Raw genomic sequence first — 21,221 nt, 5'->3', positions numbered from 1 at the left:
CATGACACTTCTGGGAATTATTGGAGAGTAATAATTTCCAGACCCACTCTATGATTAAATAATAATAAAATACTTGCTTATTGCTCTAACAATTCAACTTTTTGTGGGGATCAGATGTCTCTTAAAGAGGACCTGAACTCAAAAAATTAAGATTTCCTATTTTTAGGGAACTTTTAAAAATGTTAATTGTTCCTAAGTTGTACCCTGAAAAAGTGTACCTTTCATTGTCCCTCACCTCCCCTTAGATAATAGACAAAAATAAATAAGACCTGCTGCAGCTTTGTACCCATTGCCTGGCTTTTGAAGTGTGTAGCCAGGTGTGGGCTGCTATGAAATGAAGGAGTGAAGACATTGCCAAAAAAGAATCATAGACTCAGGGGCGGACTGACAACTCATGGGGCCCCCGGGCAATAGGGGATCATGGGGCCCCTTTGTCCTTGCCCAAATTCAAAAAAGCCTATGAAAAAGGTACCAGGGGCATCTCATGGGGCCCCCTACTGACCCCGGGCCCTCGGGCAGTGCCCGAGTTTCCAAATGGTCAGTCCGCCCCTGCATAGACTGTTTATTCCCCCCTAATGCTCAGGAACAAGGTCGTTGCATCATCTCCTGTCTCTAGAGGGAGATTTCTCTTCTTGTCCAAAGAGCAGAGGATCTTGGAACTTGTAGTCCTGTATCAAACATTTATTAAATCCTGAAGTCAATTTGGAACTACAAATCCCAGTGAGCTGTACAAACAAGGGATTCTAGCATAGTCTATAAATTTGGTGGGCTCACTCTCTTGGCCTAGGGACATCAAAGAGGTTGGTCACGCACGGTCATTCTGCTTGCAGCTGCACAGAGATCCAACAATCCAGCCTTACACCACTGGCAGTGCTCAGACCCATCTGCACCAGTATCGGAGATTCTGGAACTCTGCACATCTCCATACCATATGCTCAGCTACAAATATGATAAGTTCACCTTTTGTAACATTTTACAAACGGACTGGCCCCCACCCTTCCCACGCGCGGAGTATCTTCTCCTCTCTGCTAGCTGTCCCAATTTTTATAAATTCACGGTGTTCGGTGAATGAATGAACTACAAGTCTACAACTTAGCGGTTGTCGGCTTGTAGTTCTCAATGAACTACCACTGTGCTGTGGAACGTCATGGTAATTCATTGATTCTTCTTGTCATTATATCTGCTTGCCCATACATCTCGTACAGGCAAGCAGATATACTGACAGCTCTGCAGGAGACCTGCATGGTACCAGTGATCTGCTAATTTTTTACCTGAAAAAAAATGTGCATTTATAATTTTTTTTAAAAATGTGACTTTATCCTTTAATTACTACTGTAAACTTGTGCATTAGAAATACAAAAACTGCACCCAATGGATCATTTAGGGTAGCACTATTGTAATGCAGATACCCGAACTCAATAAATTTGGTGAAATTTTGGCCATAGTTAACATTTTATCCTCATTCAAAAACCTTTGCCAATAGCTTATTATGTGAGAATGAAAATAATTTACAAAATGATGCTGAATTATTGCAGATGATATTTATTTCACAGAATTTTAAAATTTCAAGTTGTTGTAGACTGTAGTACAATCTCAGAGAGTCTTCAGACTGTCTACTCCTCTTCACGTACCTATAAGGGAAATGCACAAAATGAAAAAAAAAAACTGTGGAAGAGAAAAAACATATTACACATAGAACATGCCCTTGTTTCTTCCAAAACCAGAATTGGAATGAAAGCAAAGGCAGACATTGTACTGATATATAATGAAGGACCTGGATAGGAGTTAAAAATCAGTGGATCTGCTTTATTTATCTTTGGGCTTAATACGAAACTGCTCATGTTGAAACATGCTATTCAGCAACTAATTTATTGCAAGTTTTGGATTTTATTATATTTTTATTTACCAAAAAAGCTACATTCATACAAACAATTGGCCTAAATATTGACTTAGAATGGAGCATACAGAGACCATTTCAGAGTATCCTACAACCATTGGTATTCTTCTTACGTTCCCACCGATTCTAGCAAAACCTTCCTTCTGGCTACAAGCTACTGATCAGTCTCTGTCTCTACTTTCCTCTTGCCTGACATTTCTTGATTCATTCACTGCAATCAGGGTAAGACAAATGTCATGTAGGATGGACATTTTAAATTAGAAACCATAGGCTATCATAAGAGCCCAGCCAAAGACGTAACTGGGAAAATATTTATTTTTTGGCAAGACAATCAGTCAAAACTTGTATCAATAAGATATTTTAAAAAGTAAGACTCTGCTTTAAATGAGAACTTTTCTATGTTGTCCAGACTTAAAGTTAGCCCCGCTGATTGTAGTTCTTTTATCTGAAACTTCAGTAACAAGGCCCAATTTTTTTGTGTTGATAATACAGTTTTTCTATTAAATAGGAAAGAGTACTATACAGAGTGCACCAAATTACAAGTTATTTTATGCTGGTTGGGTTAAGCTATTGGTTGCAATGGACCATTCTATTTTAAGCAACAGTAATGCTTGATCCAGTGAAGTATGACAAACAGTACAATTCAAATAAGGTGACATCCAATTAGTCACTGAATAGGCCAAGCAGAGCAAAACGTTGTGTTATGATAAATCTGGGCATTTCATGTTTAACCTCTCTGGTGGTCTGATTATGTTAATATTTGTGAATGTCAAAGCGGTACATTGTTTTGCATGGAAATTTGTTGTTTTATATAGTAGGCCTGTAATTCTTTAGAATAACTCACTTAAATCTGTCCAAACAAGAGTCTAGTAAACATCCCGGGTATGATAAAGTTTGAAACACAAAATCATAAATTGTAATATAATAAATAATTATAAAAAATAATAATATAATAATAATACATTTCATTCAATAATGTAAACAATCCACAAACACTGAAATTTGTCCAAACAATGGTGCAATATTGCCAGAGACTGCATATTGGTTTAGTAAACATACCAGGTATGAAATATTTTGAAACATGGGACTGCACAAAGTCCGACATCACAATCAGGCGCTGCCTGATCCGTACCACAGTCAATAGAGCACCAAGTACATGTACTGAGCACCACAGAACTTTTTTCTATATATTTTATATATATTTATCACATATATATATATAATTTTTTGCTCTGTGTTTTTCTATTTTTTATTTATTTTGTTTGATGGTTTGTCAACAAAGAGCAGCAGCATTGGTTTAGGAATTTAATATATTTTTTGGCACAGGTTTTTTTGTTTAAAATTTACAGCACACACTACTTTTGGTAGCATAAGTATTAATATGGAATGTATGTTGCTAAATGACATTATATTTTATCAATTTGTTATGGGTAAAGTTCTTCTTTAACAGTGCTCTAAGTGCTTGAGGTAAGATTACCATATTTATTTTCAAAATAAAATCCAGGGACCAGAGGCGTAACTAGAACTTTCTGGGCCCCGGTGCAAGAAACCATGAAGGGCTCTCCAACCCCAGCCAGGACCCTTCCCTCCAAGCCTGGAGCCCTTTACTCCCGTTGTGCTGCCCTTTATTATGTTCCCACAGTGGATCCCTTTCACATTTTCTGCAGTGGGCTCCCTTCCTGCTGTCTTGGGGACCCCCTATGGTGATGGAATTCCAGGTCGCAACTGCGACCTTTGCAGCCCTGGTAGTTCAGTAGGACTGTGAATAGTGTCAGCCAGTAGAGCAGTGGACGTTGTCAATATGGCAGTGGACTTTGTCAGTAATGCATTGGATGTGGTCAGTAGGGCAGTGGATGGGGTTAGTAGTTTTTAATTTTTTTAATTTTATTTTTTATTATTTTTTATCATTTTATTTATGTTTACAATTTTATTTTTTAATATTTTATACAATTTTTAGGAGCCCTGTTTAGGGGCTTTGGCAAGATATTAGGGGTTTAAACAGAGACAAGAAAGGAGATTAGGACACAGACCTCAATCTTCATCTCTGAACCTAGCAGAATGAATGGACTGGAATAATTTGGTACAGAGCTTCCCATTCATTCACAAACTGAAGCATTGTACACAGAGATTATTATGCTTCAGTTATAAAAGGAAGGCAGTGAGTAATCGATACTGATCAGTCACTATGTCCATTCAGAAAAGGAAGGGGCCTGTAAATTACATATTTACAGTCCTCCTACCCCGCTCTCCATCCTGAAAGCATCACACTGCAGCAGCTGGAAGGAGAGGAGAGGGAGGAATCCAACAGTGCTGTGGGGAGAGGGAGGGTACCAGGGGAGCACACGGGGGCCTGGGGGAAGCAGGAAACAAGTAACTTGGATACAGGGATGGTGCAAGTATTTATGATTACACAGGCGAAGGTGCATTTTGACACCTACCCACCAAATCTACCAAAAAAAAGTCTAAAAAAATAAAACTAATGCATCTAAGAAGGGTACCTGGGCACAAAAGATGGGGGAGTTGCGACAGGAGGGAGGCAGTATGACAGGGAAGGCAGTGTGACAGGAGGAGGGCAGTATGATGGGGAAGCAGTGTGATGGCGGGTCAGTGGAACAGGTGGGAGGCAGTAGGATGGGGCGCAGTGCGACAGGAGAGGAGCAGTATGATGGGGAAGCAGTGTGATGGGATGAGGGCAGTATGGGGAAGCAGTGTGACAGGAGAGGGACAGTGCAACAGATGGGGGCAGTCAGATGGGGGGCAATGTGACAGGAGGGGCACAGTGTGAGGTGGGAGTATTGAGATAGAAGGGCAGTATGACAGGTGAGGGAGCAGTTTGACAGGGGGGGGGCAATGACAAGAGGGAGCAGTTTGACAGGTGGGGGGCAGTCTGATCGGGGGTTTGTGACAGGAGGGGGACAGTGTGACGCGGGAGTATTGAGATAGAAGGGCAGTATGACGGGGGCAGTGTGACAGGAGGGGGGAAATATGATAGGAGGTGGGCAATGTGACAGGTAAGGGGGCAATCTGACAGGTGGGGGGCAGTGTGACAAGAAGGGGGCTGTGTGACAGGTGAGGGAGCAGTTTGATAGAGGGGGGGCAGTGGCAGGAGGGAGCAGTTTGACAGGTGGGAAGGCAGTTTGACAGGTGGAGGGTAGTGTGATGAGGAGGCAGTGTGACAGGTGGGGGCAGTATGACAGGAGGGAGGCAGTGTGGCAGTTGGGGCACCTTGACAGGCGGGGGCAGTGTGACAGGAGGGAGCAGTTTGACAGGTGGTGGCCGTATGACAGAATGGGGGCAGTGCGACAGGTGGGGGGACAGTGTGACAAGTGGGGGACAATGTAGCAGTAGGACACCTGGATGCACCATATACTCAGGTGCCAGGCACTGCTGGGGCAGAGAATAGATTTTCTAGGCTTCCATGGGGGAGCAGCCTGGAACCAAAAAGCAGGAGCTGGAGTTGTGGGGGCAAGTTGGGAGGCAGAGCCAGAAGTCCCAGCCACCGATGGCTGACAGATACACCTGGCAGTTTGGATGAGAGGGGTGGCATACAGAGAAACGGCTCCTCTGCATTCTCCTCCCTGTAGCCGCTGAATATCTGCTTTTCTTTCTCTCCCTCCCTCAGGCATTCAGTGGCTGCAGGGAGGAGAATGCAGAACATCAGTTGCTCTATATTCAGCCCCTCTCATGCAGGTGTAGATGAATGTGATGTGGGAACCGCACGGGCCACCTGAAGCATGGGGCCAGGTCGCAATTGCAACCCCTATAGTTACGCCTGTGCCAGGGACACCCTCCCGATGATGCTCATAAAACCACACCCTCAACCACACAAATTTGCTGTTTCCCCAAGGACAGACCACACACAACAGGGACTGTCATTGGGAAACAAGAACAAAAGGTAACCTTAGTTTAAGGTAGAATATGCAATGGGATATGATCTGGAAGGAAAATTACTATGTTTTTTAAAATCCTTTATTTATGAAATTATATTCATATATATATATATATATATATATATATATATATATATATATATATATATAAAAATGGGGGGGGGGATCTCAATACTGGAGCAGACAGAATCTGGGACAGCTGGGAACAGTAACCAATCAGCTTCTATCTTCAGTTTGTTCAGTTAAACTTGCCATTTGAAAAAATAGAAACTGACTGGTTGCCATGCAGCTACTCCAGGCTTAGTAAAGCTGAATATACAGTGCACTGAGTAATTATAACAATAATACAATTACTTTCTCCCAGGTAAATATATTACACTAACTCAATAAATGAACCATTGGAAATGTAGCCCCATTATAGCCCACCAACATTCTAAATTCTCTTTTCCCAATACTATTGATTATTGGTTTGACTATGTATATTTTTTGTGATTCACCCTGTTAGGAAAAACTTTCATTTTCATTGTACAATGCAGCTGACAGGTTTAAAAGAGATAATTGCTGTCTTGTCCTGAACATATTAGTTGCCTGTCTGTTATGTTGATTCAGTGGCATCATTGACTTGCTGATCCAATGGCTTTAGCACTTTTTAAGTAATTGACTTGAACAAGAAACTACACCAGAAATGTTCTGGGTTCACTCTGACTCTTCTCATATGTATGCTTGTTCCAGGTAAGTGGAACAGCTATTTGCTTCATACCATGCTAAAATAACTAGTAAGTTGACATATTTTCAGTGCTACTCTTCTGAAAGTATTGCTGGTTCATTACATGTAAACGGAAACCTATAATACTTTACAGTTTTACACAATGCAACAGAATGCTGTGTGAGTTGCCTGGGGGCATTCTTGCCAACAAAAGAGCATGGTTTTCCAGTCCAAACACAAGGCAATCTTTGTTTCACCAATACAAAGATGTCAAGATGTCATGAAAAACATGCAAGTTTCCCCTAAAATTCTAGCACAACACAATAAAGAAAAAGTAACCAAATATTAACCAATTATATTGTTAAGCATAAACATCACAATATGGACATACCCAACGAGCTCCGTACTGCCAAGTTGTAAAAAAATGGTGCAGAGAGGGACTTGCATATTTAGAGTGCTGTTTAGAAACAGAGTTTCAGAAAACACACTTGGGCAGCCAGTGGTCCCATAAATGGCTATCATTTGAGCTTTCAACTTAGATCACAGTCATGATGTACAAAGCCACTCAGAGTGACTCTGTACTTTGAGATCTCTGTGAACATAGCACGGTCATCAGAAGTGTAAAGAGTGACGCTCCTCTTTCTTTATTGTTAATAGGCTGAATTTTTGATAACATAGTAGAAAGGAAGATCAGCAGAATGAAGGAGAAGGTGGGAGGTCTTAAATGACCACTGACCACCAATGATTGAAGAAAGAAATGAAAAGTAAATGTAAGAAATCCCAAATTTAGGTTGTTTTTCTATTTAGTTTATATAGTTGTTTTTCTTTTTAGTTTTTAGTCTATATAGTAAAGAAAACCCAAATATTATAATAATTATCAGTCCATCCCATCACTGAAAATGGAAAAATTATATAGAAATGAAGGGTTATGTACAGACTAGTACTCAAGAGTTATTACAACTTCAGAGGGCAAATGTTACCTTACAGATCATTGTTTTCTCTGATAAATACAGGTTTTGTGCTATTATAGTTCTGTGACTGCTGAATATACCAAAACCATAGCAATATGTTTTTGATATAATGAAAGATTAGTATATTATCACTGCACATCCTACTGGGGTCTACATTATAAATATCACCAGAACACCTAACTTATTTTAAAAAGTACTACAGTGTAGTATGCTCTAATAAATTGAGCTTTTTCGAAAAAAGGGAGTGCTGGCAATATATTCAACTTATATAATGAAAGTTCACAGAAACGTCATTACTAGCAGATATGATGAACAGTCTCCATACAGTGTGATCAGAATATACTGTACTTCAGCCGTTAAAATGGGCATGACTAAAAGGCTTCTGACTACAAGCAAAAACTCTATACCATCCAGCTCTATCATCCTGTATTCACATCCACCTATTTTGTATTATATATTGGATTGACTTCCTTAACCTAGTGTCATCACTCTGTATTATCAGCACAGTGCAAAGTAGAAGAAAATACTCCTGGCAAATCCTTCACATTGAACAAATGTCTGGGAGTGTTGAATGACTGTGTCCCCTGCTCAGGGCCGGGACAATGGGGTGGGCGGCAGTGGGTTGCCCTGGGCACAATGGTTTACTGTAGGGATGGGGACATCTTCCTTCTGTTACAAGGAGTAGTGACAGCGGCTGTGATTTTGACAAGTGAGTGACTGCTGGGTAGAGGATCCCCTAAACTTGCACATTGTTAGCAGGGGAGGGGGACACAGTTTGGCATCTTTGCCGTGAGCACTAGACAACCTTGTCCCGGCACTGCCCCTGCTGCACACCGTGGTTTCTCACATTGGCTACTAAGTTACAGCAGGACACAGTAAAGGCCTAAGGAGCAGTGGAATGAACCACTGAGCACAAGAGAAGACCAGGTATCGGAGACAGACTTAAAGTCTTTGTTAGAGGCTGTATCATCAGGACACAGGGGATTCGTTGCCCCTGCCAGACAGCTTTCAAAGTATTCAGTTTTCTTCTGAAGGAACCATTCTTTGGTCTTTCTTTGGAAAGTCACAGAGTTGCTTTAACTCAGCTCCAGTCTCCTTAGACTCTCTAATTAGGTCTTCACAAATGTTCAGATTGCCATATGACTGCAGCATTACCATTATACAGCATAACAGTCTGCCTTTGTAACTGTGTACCTTTAGAATTTCTGATGATAAGGTAACAAAGCCTCTTACCTTTCCACTATCTCTTGTTTTGCTGCGTAACTTGTTCACTTGAGATTCAGCGATATCAGCCCTTTCTGCGGCATCATCAAGCTCATGCTGCAGTTTCTTGTATTTAGATAAATATTGATTGGCTTGTTCTTCCTGTAAGAGATCACAGTTTTTACGGTTATAAAAGTAAGTTTTTTATTCCTGACTCAAGATAGTTACCAAAAAAAAGATACAATTGTTTTTCTTGTAAAAGACAGGCACATGACATGGAAATAACCTGGTAAGGCTACCCATCTCAGCCAAAGTCAGAAACTTCCCACAATTTACTTTAAAGTGGTTGCAAACCTCAGACATGGTATGTGAACAAAGCATATCCCTCTATAGTGTGTACTTGTCTCAATTAAGAGCACGAAGTGTCATTTCTGTCTGCTGCCTCATTCTTCAGCTATCTACATGAGTCACTTCTGACACGTTTTCCTGACACCAAGATAAAAATAGTGACAGGGGAGGGACCTCCAGCAGATTGACAGCCACAGCTCTGTTCCTGTGAGCTGTGTGAAAGGGGGTGTGTCCTTTTCCTCCAATAAGCTCTCAGAGCTCTCCTCACTTTGTAAGTCTGTAATTTCAGTTCTCAGACCTCTTTTTTCTGAACTCTCAGACAAGTTTTATAAATTCAGCACTCTGAATGACTGTAGAGAATAGTAGGCTACAGATAAACAGGAACAATGTATGTAGGAGGATGGGCCTTGCTGACGTCATGAAGCTTATAATCCTTAGATGATGTTTGGTAACTATATACTGGAAACATTGATATGGATGTGATTACTGTATGTATATTGTGTTGAACAGTGTGGTGCGCTATAGCACCAAGAAAATGTGAGTGCAATAGTGGGAGTTTTGTTTTTATGTTAAATAAAGTTTTTATACGGGTTAAACACTGTGTATTGTTATTTCACTTTCCATTTGCATGGCTGAGGAGGAATGGAGTGCTGAGTGAAGGAAGTATCAAGGAGAAGTCATGACAATTTAAAAAGTGAAATCATCTGATCCATTGGGTAATCATTATAAAAGTCCTGTGAGAGAGGACACAAGCATTATATGACCTCACCTAGCGGTTTGGTCATATACCCCAGGTGAGAGCACATCTGGTGGTGGGTTTCACCGTAACATCATTTTTGCAACATTAATGGTGTTGACAAAAAATGAAGAATTAAAAGGAGTCTTCTAATAACATTGTGGAGCACAAAAGATAATTATTAGGACTTGAGCTGGACTGTACAATTATATTTTGGATAGTTTATATGATTTTGGAAAGCACATATTTAGGTTTATGGTTTCATTTTAGAGAAGCATGGCACTGTCAAAGATTTACTATTATAGTGTTAACACATTGTATATATTATAGTGTTAACACATTGTATATATTATAGTGTTAACACATTGTATATGAGGGTATGAATAGTGTGGGCGATTCCCCATAAAAATATTTATTTTTCAATTTTTTAAGTAATAGCAGCTCACAAGGGTTTTTGTAATTTTATAAGTAGAATTTAGTAGGAATTGTGTATCACCTGAGGCAATTCGCTTCACTGGATGTATGTGAGGGTTTACAACCACTTTAAAGTAGAACTAAATACTTTTTTTCATTTTGGATAGAGTAATGAAAGTTTATGACAATGTTCAATTTTTTTTATTTTTTTTTTCCATCTGTGTTTGATTATGTAAATTTCCCCTCACTTCCTGTCCCACAGCCACAACAGGAAGTCCCTTCAAAGTGAGAGAATCCCTGCTTGTCACCAGGGTCACAGAACTAGTTTCAGTGTTGGAAAATTTCCCCTCTATTCCTGTTCTGGGGATAACCAAAAATGTGGGATTATTCCTCACTTTTACTCTTGGTGATAACTGGAAACAGGGCAAATAGAGAGAGTGAATCTCCCTAAACAGGGCACAGACAGCAATAAAATTATGAAAGAAGTTCTAATCCCCTCCATTCTATACAAAAAAGTTGTGCCTTTAGTTATGCTTTCAATCAGACTTAAGGTGTACAATGTGGTCTGATTTAACCACTTCCAGTCCGGACACATTCACCCCCTTCCTGTCCGGACACTTTCACCCCCTTCCTGTCCAGGACTATTTTCAGCTTTCAGTGCTATCACACTTTGAATGACAATTGCGCGGTCATGCAACACTGTACCCATATGACTTTTTTAGCATTTTTTGAGGCAGATAAAACTTTATTTTGAGGGTATTTATTCACCACTGGGATTTTTATTTTTTTGCTATATAAATGAAAAAGTCCAAACATTTTGAAAAAAAAGTGTTTTTCTTATACAGTTTTGCAAATAAATAATCTTTCTTCATAAATCTTGGCCAAAATGTATTCAGCTATCTTTTTAGTAAAAAAAATAAATAAATAACCCAAATTCGTTTATAACCAAAAATTATAATTTTTCTAAAAAATTTTTACATTATTATTTTTTTATATTATTATTTATGTTTTGTTTCTTTTTAACATACTGTCACCCTAGCAGTACAGTGTCACTATAGTGACACTGTACTGCTTGTGGGAGGGGTGATGAAGATTTTTTTTTTTTACACTGATTGCTTTTACACCCATATAGGCTGTAAAAGCAATAATTTCTCCTTCTCTCTGGCTGCATTCTAGCAGCCATTGAGAAATACTGTGAGAGCTTTGATTGGTCACAGCTTGTCACATGGTACAAGGCTGTTGTGAATAGCCTTGTACCATGTGACCTCTGTGATCATTCACAGATTACACAAGTAGTAAGCAATGATGTCAGGAAGTGACATCTTGCTTACTACTATTCATGTGATTACTGATTGGCCAATCAGTGATCACATGATCAGGACCTCACACAAAGATCCCGTACAGCGATCAGTGTCCTCCGGACACAGCAGGCACCGGATCGTGGTGCCGCTCACTCCCAGGGAGCGCACACAGGCAGAGAATGTGGGAGGACGTTTATAAACGGCCAGCCGCTTCTGCACTGCTCCCATCCGGCCCATGTACATAAACGACCAGACAGGAGAAGTGCAGGAGCTGGTGGCCGTTTATGAACGTGGTTCATCAACAAGAGAGGTATTACTGGCATCGTCCACTCCCTTCTCTAATACTTTCCTAATTATTTAAATCAGTCATCTTGAGTTTTGGTTAATGTTGATTCAATGTTTATATAATTGTGTTGCAAACAGAGTCCTTATTTACTCTCCTGTATTGCAGTAAACCTAGGGAAGGGGGTGTGGTTGCATCAACTACTAAACATGTAGTACAAAAAATGGCCACTGCCCCAGTCTATAACTGGCCTTCACAGCAAGGAGCACATGAAAGGGTGATGGATGTCAAACAACAAAAAAGATAATACTGGGGTGCCGTGATGAGGCTCTGTAGCTTACGCATGTATTTGCAAATGTGTGTTAACTAAACCCCTGTTTTTAACGCATACTGTTAGACAGGTTAATTTGGTTTGTTTGCAGGCTGGCTGGCAAGTTAGAGCTGGGAATTTTTCTTTTTTGTTGTTTTACTAAACATGTAGGCCTACATTTTTTACCAGTTTACTTTTGGGGTCACACAGAAAAAGAAGCAGATACCAGTAGGATAAGTGTGAAGATGAACATTTAAACATTGAAAGATAGCAACTGAGCTGTGTATACTAAATCATTTTAAATGCAGAACATATGCTTTAGTAAGCTAGGGGGAGCTAGAGTCCTAAGTTTTAGTCAGAGGCTGAATAGCAGCCTGTGCAATAGTCTGGGGTCTGGGGAGGTACTACAGGCAGGGGTGGACTGACAACTCATGGGGCCCCCGGGCAATAGGGGATCATGGGGCCCCTGTGTCCTTGCCCAAACTAAAAAAAGCCTATGAAAAAGGTACCAGGGGCATCTCATGGGGCCCCCCACTGATCCCGGGCCCTCGGGCAGTGCCCGAGTTTCCAAATGGTCAGTCCGCCCCTGACTACAGGAGACATTGGCTAGCTCTCTGAAAGAGACTGTTTGCTGGAACAACTTGTACATAGTCCAGGAACTTGTTCTCAGTTTCTCAGCTGCATTGGACATCCCGTACACCCCTTACCCTATCCAAGTTGAAACCCCCCTAATAAAACTTCAAAACAAGCTCAAGGACTGGTTACTGACTACTGAATACAAGTTTGTGTGGAAATACGTGCTGCCTGGCTGTGCAGAACTATAGGGGGACAAAATACTTTGCAACTCTTAAGAGGGTAATGCTGCAAAAAAACATGGTAGCGTTGTATTAGTAGGAGCTATCATATCATATCATTTATCATATCATCTTAGTCTCAACAACATGCTGTAAATCACATCTAGGGGTTTGCGCATGTTTGTTACCCTTGCTGCAGATTTATATCTAGCCAGCCAAACAGAGTGTGAGGTATATGGGATGACCATATCTGCCAGAAAACATCATCATATAACTATCTTCTTTGTTCCCAAGGTGAGCTGGAAATTCAGAGAAAAAATGCAGAGGGGCATCTTTAAAGCAAACCTGTGAGCGTCAAATGACTAACTCCAAATTGTAGGTATCCTTTCTTGTGCCTTACTATGGTTTACTGAGACAACCCATTTAAATGATGGGCCTATAATAAAGTGCAAAAGTAAGGAGGTAGTTGGCCAGAGCCAACAACAACAGAAGTTATTTATTGGTTTCGGGAGTCCTGGGGGAATTTTTAGAACTTGCATGTAGGCAAACATGTCTGCTCTATATATTAGTTGCCACTTCACATTCTTTTGGGGCCCACAGGTTTAGTTTAAAGAATACGTTCACGTTTCATATCATGCTACATCTGTATCTATGGCGTAACATGTAATATGCTACTAAATGAGCAGCCCCTCCCCACCGAGCCCCCATTCTGACAGTGGGCTGGGGAACTTCTCCCCACACCTGCTGTCCCAATTTTAAAAATAGCGGCCGTGCTGGGCTCCACCTACCCAGCACATACTTTATTCAGAGTTCTGTGAATGGGAGAACTACAACTACTGTCAACCATTGTGGCTGACAGCTTGTAGTTCTCAGTGAACTGCCAAGATACTGGTGAGCACTCTAGTAGTTCCTTGATTCTTCCTGTCATTCAGTACCTGCCTTTGTGAGGTATGAGCAGACAGCTACATTGACAGTCTGCAGGAGCCTGAGATTGCACTTAATAAAAAATAATAAATGCACATTTTTTTCCCTGGAAAAAGATGTGTATTTAATTTTTGGTTTTAAAAGGTGAACTTATCTTATAATGTGTATGCTGTAAAAAAAAAATGAATGATAGGAAGCAGACTTTTATTTTCTAGTGTGTCACAGTGACCATCTTCTTTGTTGCATACATTATGTTTAATAAAGGACACATCTCTGGAAAAACTTACAGCCTCTTCAGCTTGATGTTTATAACTCTTAACTTTCAGTTGTAATTTATCAATCAAATCTTGCATTCGGATCAGATTTTTCTTATCCTCTTCCGCCTTCCAAAATAAAAATCAGCATGATTAAAAAAATGGGCTAGATGGCATTTATCTGTTTTTCCATGGCTATAATACATTTTTTGTCATAGGTTTTTTTTTTAGTAATATTTAATCATTCAATTTCTACTTATAGTTTTGTATAGTTTACATTATACCTGATAAGTAAGTTCTTTAATGCGTCTTTCAAACTTGCGGACTCCCTTTAGTGACTCTGCATTCCGACGCTGTTCCACTTCCAGTTCATTTTCTAATTCACGCACCTACAAACAAACCATTTGTTTTTAAGATAAAGAATTTAAAATATCTTGTATGTATAATAGCCTTTTTATGGAATTTTGCATATTATTTTATTGCTCAATGGTAATAATTTTCTGCAGAATTGTATATACATAAATATGTATTATTGTAACCAAAATGTTAAGTGCACAGAAAAGGTGTTTACATGTTTCAGTTAGACTAAGGAGTTCACATTTTACACGGGTAAATGGGGTCATAGCATACACTTAGAAGGGAATAATGTAATACCCTGGACTCCAACTTTTGAATCTGTTTTTTCCCCCCTTTAAGTGCAATCTGTTCTGCTTCATCTAGTCTCTTCTGCAGGTCTTTGATGGTTTGCTCCATGTTCTTTTTCATTCTCTCCAAGTGAGAACTGGTGTCTTGTTCTTTCTTCAGTTCTTCTGCCATCATTGCAGCCTATAAATGAGAAGGATTACATAGCTGACAAGTTTATTAAGTATGAGTATTTTGGTATATAACATTTTAGATGCAGATGGGTAACTGGGGGTGCATAAGAGAATGTAGGGAATACAGACTGGAAAGGAAGTGCTACATTTCACCAGGAGAAAGCATAGTTAAAATAATATCGGACTGTCTGTGAGGTCTAGATATGTAACTGACACAGGCTTTAAGAAGACTCTACTGTGCTCTGCACTATTTCAGTGGAAGGCTTTTTGGTTCCTTTCATCCCTTCTCACCATATCATTCTGGGTTATACTTTCTCATTGAATCCCAAGCCCTACTTCATAGAACCTTTAGTTTCCATACATTGTTATGATGATGGTAAAAAAAACTGAAATAGCTGTGTGCAGTTTGGCCCCACTGTACCTAATCTATTTTTTGTCTGGCCCATAATATTCCCCTGTGGCTTCCCGTAAAACTCAACTTGGCTTATTTCCATGTCAAATGGGAGCCAAAATCTTGACTGTTACACGGGTAAGACTGTTGTTAATGTTTCTGCCTAAACATAGCACACAAAAGAATGCTCATGCATATCTTCATGATAAGTTCATTGGTGGGGCTGATGGGAGAAGTAGTGTATGAATACTGCAGTGGCATCATAAGCAGGAGCTGTTTGCCTGTTTGAAACACACTCCCACAAATCCAATGACTGTACTGCTTTATGTGACCCAAACTTTCAGAAAGTAGACAAAATGCAGAAGCTACACTTCTGCTATGCGCTATGGTATTCAGAACATGTGAAACAAACTTTAATTGTTTTTAAATTAGTCTGCATTGTTGTATTTTGTATTTGAAATGTGTGAATAATGTTTTATAATAATTTTAAGGTTATAGGTAAGGGTTAGGTTTTAGTATGTAATGTAAATACTTACGTTTCTGCTCTACAAAAATCTGCTTGCACAACTATTAGTTTGTATTGATGATTACAAGAACAGTGTTCATATCAAAAAGCTGCAACACACTGCCATGGAGATCATGTGAATAGAAAGTGGCCATGACTCACATCAGTGATGGCTTTTTTGGCTTTGTCTTCTGCATTTCGGCATTCCTGAATGGCCTCTTCTACTTCACTCTGCATGTGGGACAAGTCACTCTCCAACTTTTTCTTCTGGTTGATCAGACTTGTATTCTGCAGAGAGACGTTTTCCAGAATACATCATAACATTGAAATTGGAAACAGTAGTATTTTACATAATCTGTATTTAGAAAAAGTATGCACTGTAGAGGTGTGCATTCAATGGACATGTGTTACAAATAGGATGTCATTAATATTTACTGGGTCCTTTACATTACAAATACTGATCTCCTATTTTTATTGCAAAAAAACCCATTTAATAGCAGAAAATGTTTGCTTGCAGGCTACCTCTTTCTAAAACTTTGAACTAGGCAATTTGTACACATCTGACTCATTACGGTTAATGCACTAAGGGGAAAGAGAGCGTTCCCTTAATTTTGTTAATATGGTGAAGCTATAGTTGATAAAATTAGTAAAAAGTCAAACATGTAAAAATGAGCCCCAAGCTCTAGCTCTATATTCTGCTAGAAAATTAAAATACAGAATATTCAAATATATTTCATATTTACCTAACCAAAAATAAAATGTGCAGTTGTGACCATAATAAATAAAGTAAATATATGCATAATCACTATACAGTAAATTTAGGCTACTGTTAGAACAAAAAAAGGAACAAATGGATGAATAATATAGATCAAATCATTGCTCCAACAAAGGTTTTTTACTATGGGCAGGTGTTCTCTGTATTTCCAAAAACAAGCCCTGAATATTTAAGATAGATCAGCTTAGTTTGAACATCTCAAAAGAAGAAACACTACCTACAATCTCATCAAATAATTGTAAACAGATTTGGGACCTGTGAATGTAGCAGGTTGACCCTTTCTGAAGCTTCCAGTAGTTCCTGCTCTGCCAGCTTTCTTGCTCGTTCTGTCTGGTCCAGTCCTGCTCTTAATTCATCCAGCTCAGCCTGAAGCAGATTGTTTCGCCTGTCACTGACTGCTGCTTGTTCCTTGAGGTCCTCAGAAAGGTGAAGGGTGTCATCCAGCTGGACTTGAAGGTCCTAGTAAAAGGAAATGAAAAAACAATTGGATTGATCATTTTTGTTTCCTGTGACATATTTTTATTGTTTAACCAAACCATGATATTTTCTTAGTATTAGTTTGTAGTTATAATTCAGTTAGTAATTTACATACCTTGATATGGGCCTGTAGATTTCGCATGGCTTTTGTTGCATCTGTAGCCTGACGAGTAGCGTGGCTTAGCTGAATTTCCATTTCATTCAGGTCTCCTTCCATCTTTTTCTTCAACCTGGTGGCTTCATTTCTGCTCTTGGCTTCTGCATCCAAGTTAGATTGTAATGATTCAATAATTCGCTGTTGGTTTCTCCTAATGTGCGACATAGTAATGTAAGAATAACGTACTTTGTTATAGCAAATTTCAAATTCATAAAAGGTAAATGGTTAATGTATGTTAATTCATATGTATTACCTACTTGCAATAAAACTGTATTTCATTTTGTTTAATGCAACAATTTTTTCCATCAAAGACTAAATTATACTAGATCAGCTTCGCCTGTTTTGTTGGTTCCCAGACTGATTTTTGAAGGAAACAAAATGACAGCAACTTGAAAGGCTTCCATAGACAATCAGAATATGCTAGTTGCCTGTCTCTCATTACACTTGCTTAAATACTCTGAGTAGTTGATCTAGAACAAGTAAACCGGTAAGGACTCCCGATTTATTGACTTTCCTGATCTTTATACTTGTTCCAAGTCAGTGATTTGAAAGTTATTATTTCAGAAAGGTCAGCATGAAGACAGGAAAACGGCATTCTCAGAAGGAGAGCAGCAGTGTCAATCTGCATAGTTCACATCCTCTAATGCATCTTGCACCAAATTGATGTTTTATCCAAGTCTACCTCTTAAAAATGAATAAAGAAGAGTGGGGTAGTGCTATGACAACCAAAGAATGTTTAACTGCAGGTTAAAAATATATTCAAAATATATTCAATCATCTATCTACCATCCAATTCTTAAAGTGAACCCTATAGAATGATTGTTTTAGCCAAATTGAAAAATTTGAAGCAATATTTAACAACTTAACACACCCAAACTGCCACCTACTTTTAAGGTATTCACACCATGAATAAAGTGTTGCAGTGCACAGAAATTTCCTTTAGGCACAGATAGGGACTCCATTGCTTTAACAGACTTTGCTTGACAGCCATGGGTCATCTTTGACACCCCCACACACAGTAAATAATAAACATGCCTAACCCTATAACAGAAGTACCTGATATTTTCTGTCTCTTCATCTTTTTCAGCCAATTTTCTTTCAAATTCTGATTTTATTTGAGATAGTTCCAGTTGAAATCGAAGGGTTTTGCTTTCCTCATGTTCTAGTGCACCCTAGTAATAACATAAAACAGAAGTCCGTCATATTACTAAATGGCTGTTATAAAAAAGTAATATAATTTGGTGGTTTTACCATACCTTTTAATGCTAACACATCGGCTACCTCTCAGTTTCTAAAACTAACCTCATCTTTTGACCTAACACAATGGACACAAACTCCTACCCAGTCTGATAGCAACAACTTTGACCTTGTAGTCTCCCACCTCTGCACTCCTTGCAATCTCTCCAACACTCCCTTTTCCTCTGATCACAACCTTATCAGTTCCACACTCTCCCTGTCTTCAACCCTCTATCTCTCCAACCAGCAAGCAGTTATCATCAGAAACCTTCACCACTTTAAACCTTCTCCTGTCTGTTCTGCTACTGACTATCTCTATGACACAATCTCTCCCTTGTCCTGCCCTCACCTGGCTAATTGTGTGTACAACAGCTCACTCTCTTCCTCCCTGGACACACTTGCTCCCCTCACTATACATAGAATTGGGCCCTGACCACTATAGCCCTGGCAAACAGACAACACCAGAGGTCTCGAAAGATATAGTCGCACTCTTGAGGGAGTGTGGCGTAAAACTAGGTCCCTGGCAGTATTTTGCCCTGTATAAATACAGTCTCCTAAAATATAACTTCTTCCTCCCTGCTGCCAAATAGACCTATTTCATCGGTCTCATTAACACTCTTTCACCCAGTCCTCATCAACTCTTTTCTGCTTTTAACTCTCTACTTAGTTCCCCACTGCCACCACCCAGTAACATTTTCACTGCCCAGTACTTTGCCAATCATTTTAACAACAAGATATATGCAATTTGTGATGAAATCTTCACTTTCCAGTTGTTTCCCTTAATTAAAATACAGAGGGGAATTCAATATTGCTCAAACAACCGTTTTCTGGCAGTAGTATCCGTAAAAACTACCTGCACCTAATTCAAGCAAGCATATATCAGTAACATTTACCTACACGTGTGCCAAATCTAGGCAGCTCTTACTACTGCCACTTTAAGAAGCTACCACTATGGCAGCAATTCTTAAAGAATTACCGTCAGTTCTCAGCTTAGGAAACTGGAGGTAAGTAAGACCAACTCTGATCTGGCGTGCCTACTTAGAGTAGGCATGCCTGTGCTGGGAAGCTGTTATATATATATATATATATATATATATATATATATATATATACACACTGTGTGTGTATGTATGTATATATATATATATATATATATATAATGTATATAATAGATTCTCACACATTGTTATATCCCCTGTCTCATTTAGCTGTCATGTAAGCAAAGGGCTGGGGTTACAGCTAATGCCATTACCCAAATATGGCCAATGCTCATATTTAGCAAATGAGCATCACTGGGTGGGTGCAGCCTGATGGAGAACAAAGAGACTAGTTCCCCATTAGGTCTGCGTCACTTTTGAGTGATAGTGAATAGCAGTGGGAGGATTCGAAAGCCGTTACTGGACTAAATAGTTTCTCTGGATCCATTCCATCTCATGCGCTTTCAATGAAAAGTGTAGTGGACCTGAGGGGGAACTAGTCTCTCAGTTTTGCCGACCCATAGTATAAAAATTCTCAAGTCAAGTCCCTTATAGGGTGATGGACACAGAGGCCATGGAGGAAGGTGGGAATGCACAGGAGAAGGAGTGTTCAGTGTGTACACTCCTTCCCCAATGCAGACACAGACAAATTTGTGTACTTGTCTGTGACAGGTACTGTACTTATATTGGGCACAAGCACCAGAACTGGGTGCTGTGCCCCAATGGAATTCTAAAGGGTGTCTACAACACCCTTCATAAATTCTCCTGACCTTGTCTACCACCATACTCAATACTGCCCACTTTTGACGCCGTCACTACAGAGGAGGTTGGTAAACTTTTCTCTGATGCCCATCTTAACACCATTCCCTTGGACCTCATTCTCTCACAATTACTTTAATTACCTTCTTGTACTATTGTACGCTCACTTCTCTTCCTCTCTAGTGGCATCTTTCCTTCTGCTCTAAAACATGCACTGGCCACTCCAATATTAAAAAAATCCTTCACTGGACCCCACGAATCTGAACAACCTAAGACCCATCTCCTTGCTTCTGTTTACCTCCAAACTTCTAGAATGCCTAGTCTACAACCATCTAAGTCATCACTGATAACAACCTTCGTGTCCTCAACACTTCACAAAAACTGACCCTCTAAAAGTCACGAACAGCTTACTAACTGCTGAAACTACATTAGACATGTGCGGGTCGTTTTGTTCCAAATTGAAATTCGGATGGAAATTTTGTACTTCGGAGAGTCTGATGTATCCAAATTTCCGGATTACAATAGTAACAAATTTAAACGAATCTGAAATAATGAAACAAAATTTTGTCCGAAATCTGAATAGAATTAGAAAATGAAATTGAATTTGAAAAAAAGAATAGAATAAAATAGAATAGAAAATAAAGGAATTGAAAAAATAGAATAGAGAAAAAAGAAATGAAAGAGAGTAAAACAGAACAGAATAAAATAGAAGATAAAAGAATAGAATAAAAAGAAACAAAACTAAAGGAATAGAATAGAAAAGAATAGAATGGAACAGAAAATAAAATAAAATAGAGTAAAACAGAACACAATAGAATAGAAAATAAAAGAACAGAATGAAATAGAATAGAAAATAAGGGAATAGAATAGAAAAGAAGAGAATAAAAAGTAAAACAGAACAGAAAACAATAGAATAGAATTGAAAACAAAAACCAATAGTATAGAATAAAATAAAATAGACTATAACCATCTTCCAAAACTTGAATTTCAAATAGAATAAATTTGAGTTCAAATAGAATAGATTAAAATAGAATAGAATAGAAAATAAAAGAATAGAATGGAAAAAACAATAGAACAAAATAGAAACAACATAACCGT

The 21,221-nt window shown here is 39.1% G+C and overlaps 1 protein-coding gene across 1 annotated transcript in view; it reads right to left on the bottom strand.

Annotated features, from left to right (window-relative positions):
• Window positions 1–1,526: 1,526 nt before the first annotated feature.
• MYH15 (myosin heavy chain 15) overlaps window positions 1,527–21,221 on the bottom strand; it is a 75,410-nt gene continuing 55,715 nt past the window's right edge. Inside the window, exons 34-42 of the mRNA XM_089692233.1 lie at window positions 18,208–18,323; window positions 17,110–17,302; window positions 16,773–16,976; window positions 15,905–16,030; window positions 14,686–14,856; window positions 14,316–14,420; window positions 14,065–14,160; window positions 8,698–8,829; window positions 1,527–1,631 (exon numbers count right to left, since the gene is read on the bottom strand). Of these exons, the coding sequence (XP_089548359.1) occupies window positions 1,614–1,631; window positions 8,698–8,829; window positions 14,065–14,160; window positions 14,316–14,420; window positions 14,686–14,856; window positions 15,905–16,030; window positions 16,773–16,976; window positions 17,110–17,302; window positions 18,208–18,323 (1,161 nt within the window). The 3' untranslated portion in view covers window positions 1,527–1,613. The remainder of the gene's footprint in view (window positions 1,632–8,697; window positions 8,830–14,064; window positions 14,161–14,315; window positions 14,421–14,685; window positions 14,857–15,904; window positions 16,031–16,772; window positions 16,977–17,109; window positions 17,303–18,207; window positions 18,324–21,221) is intronic.

Source organism: Staurois parvus, unplaced genomic scaffold (genome assembly GCF_062004578.1).
Source record: "Staurois parvus isolate SC_StPar_1 unplaced genomic scaffold, SC_StPar_1.0 ptg000580l, whole genome shotgun sequence".
Lineage (NCBI taxonomy): Eukaryota > Metazoa > Chordata > Amphibia > Anura > Ranidae > Staurois > Staurois parvus.
This window is presented reverse-complemented; position numbering and strand designations above follow the sequence as displayed.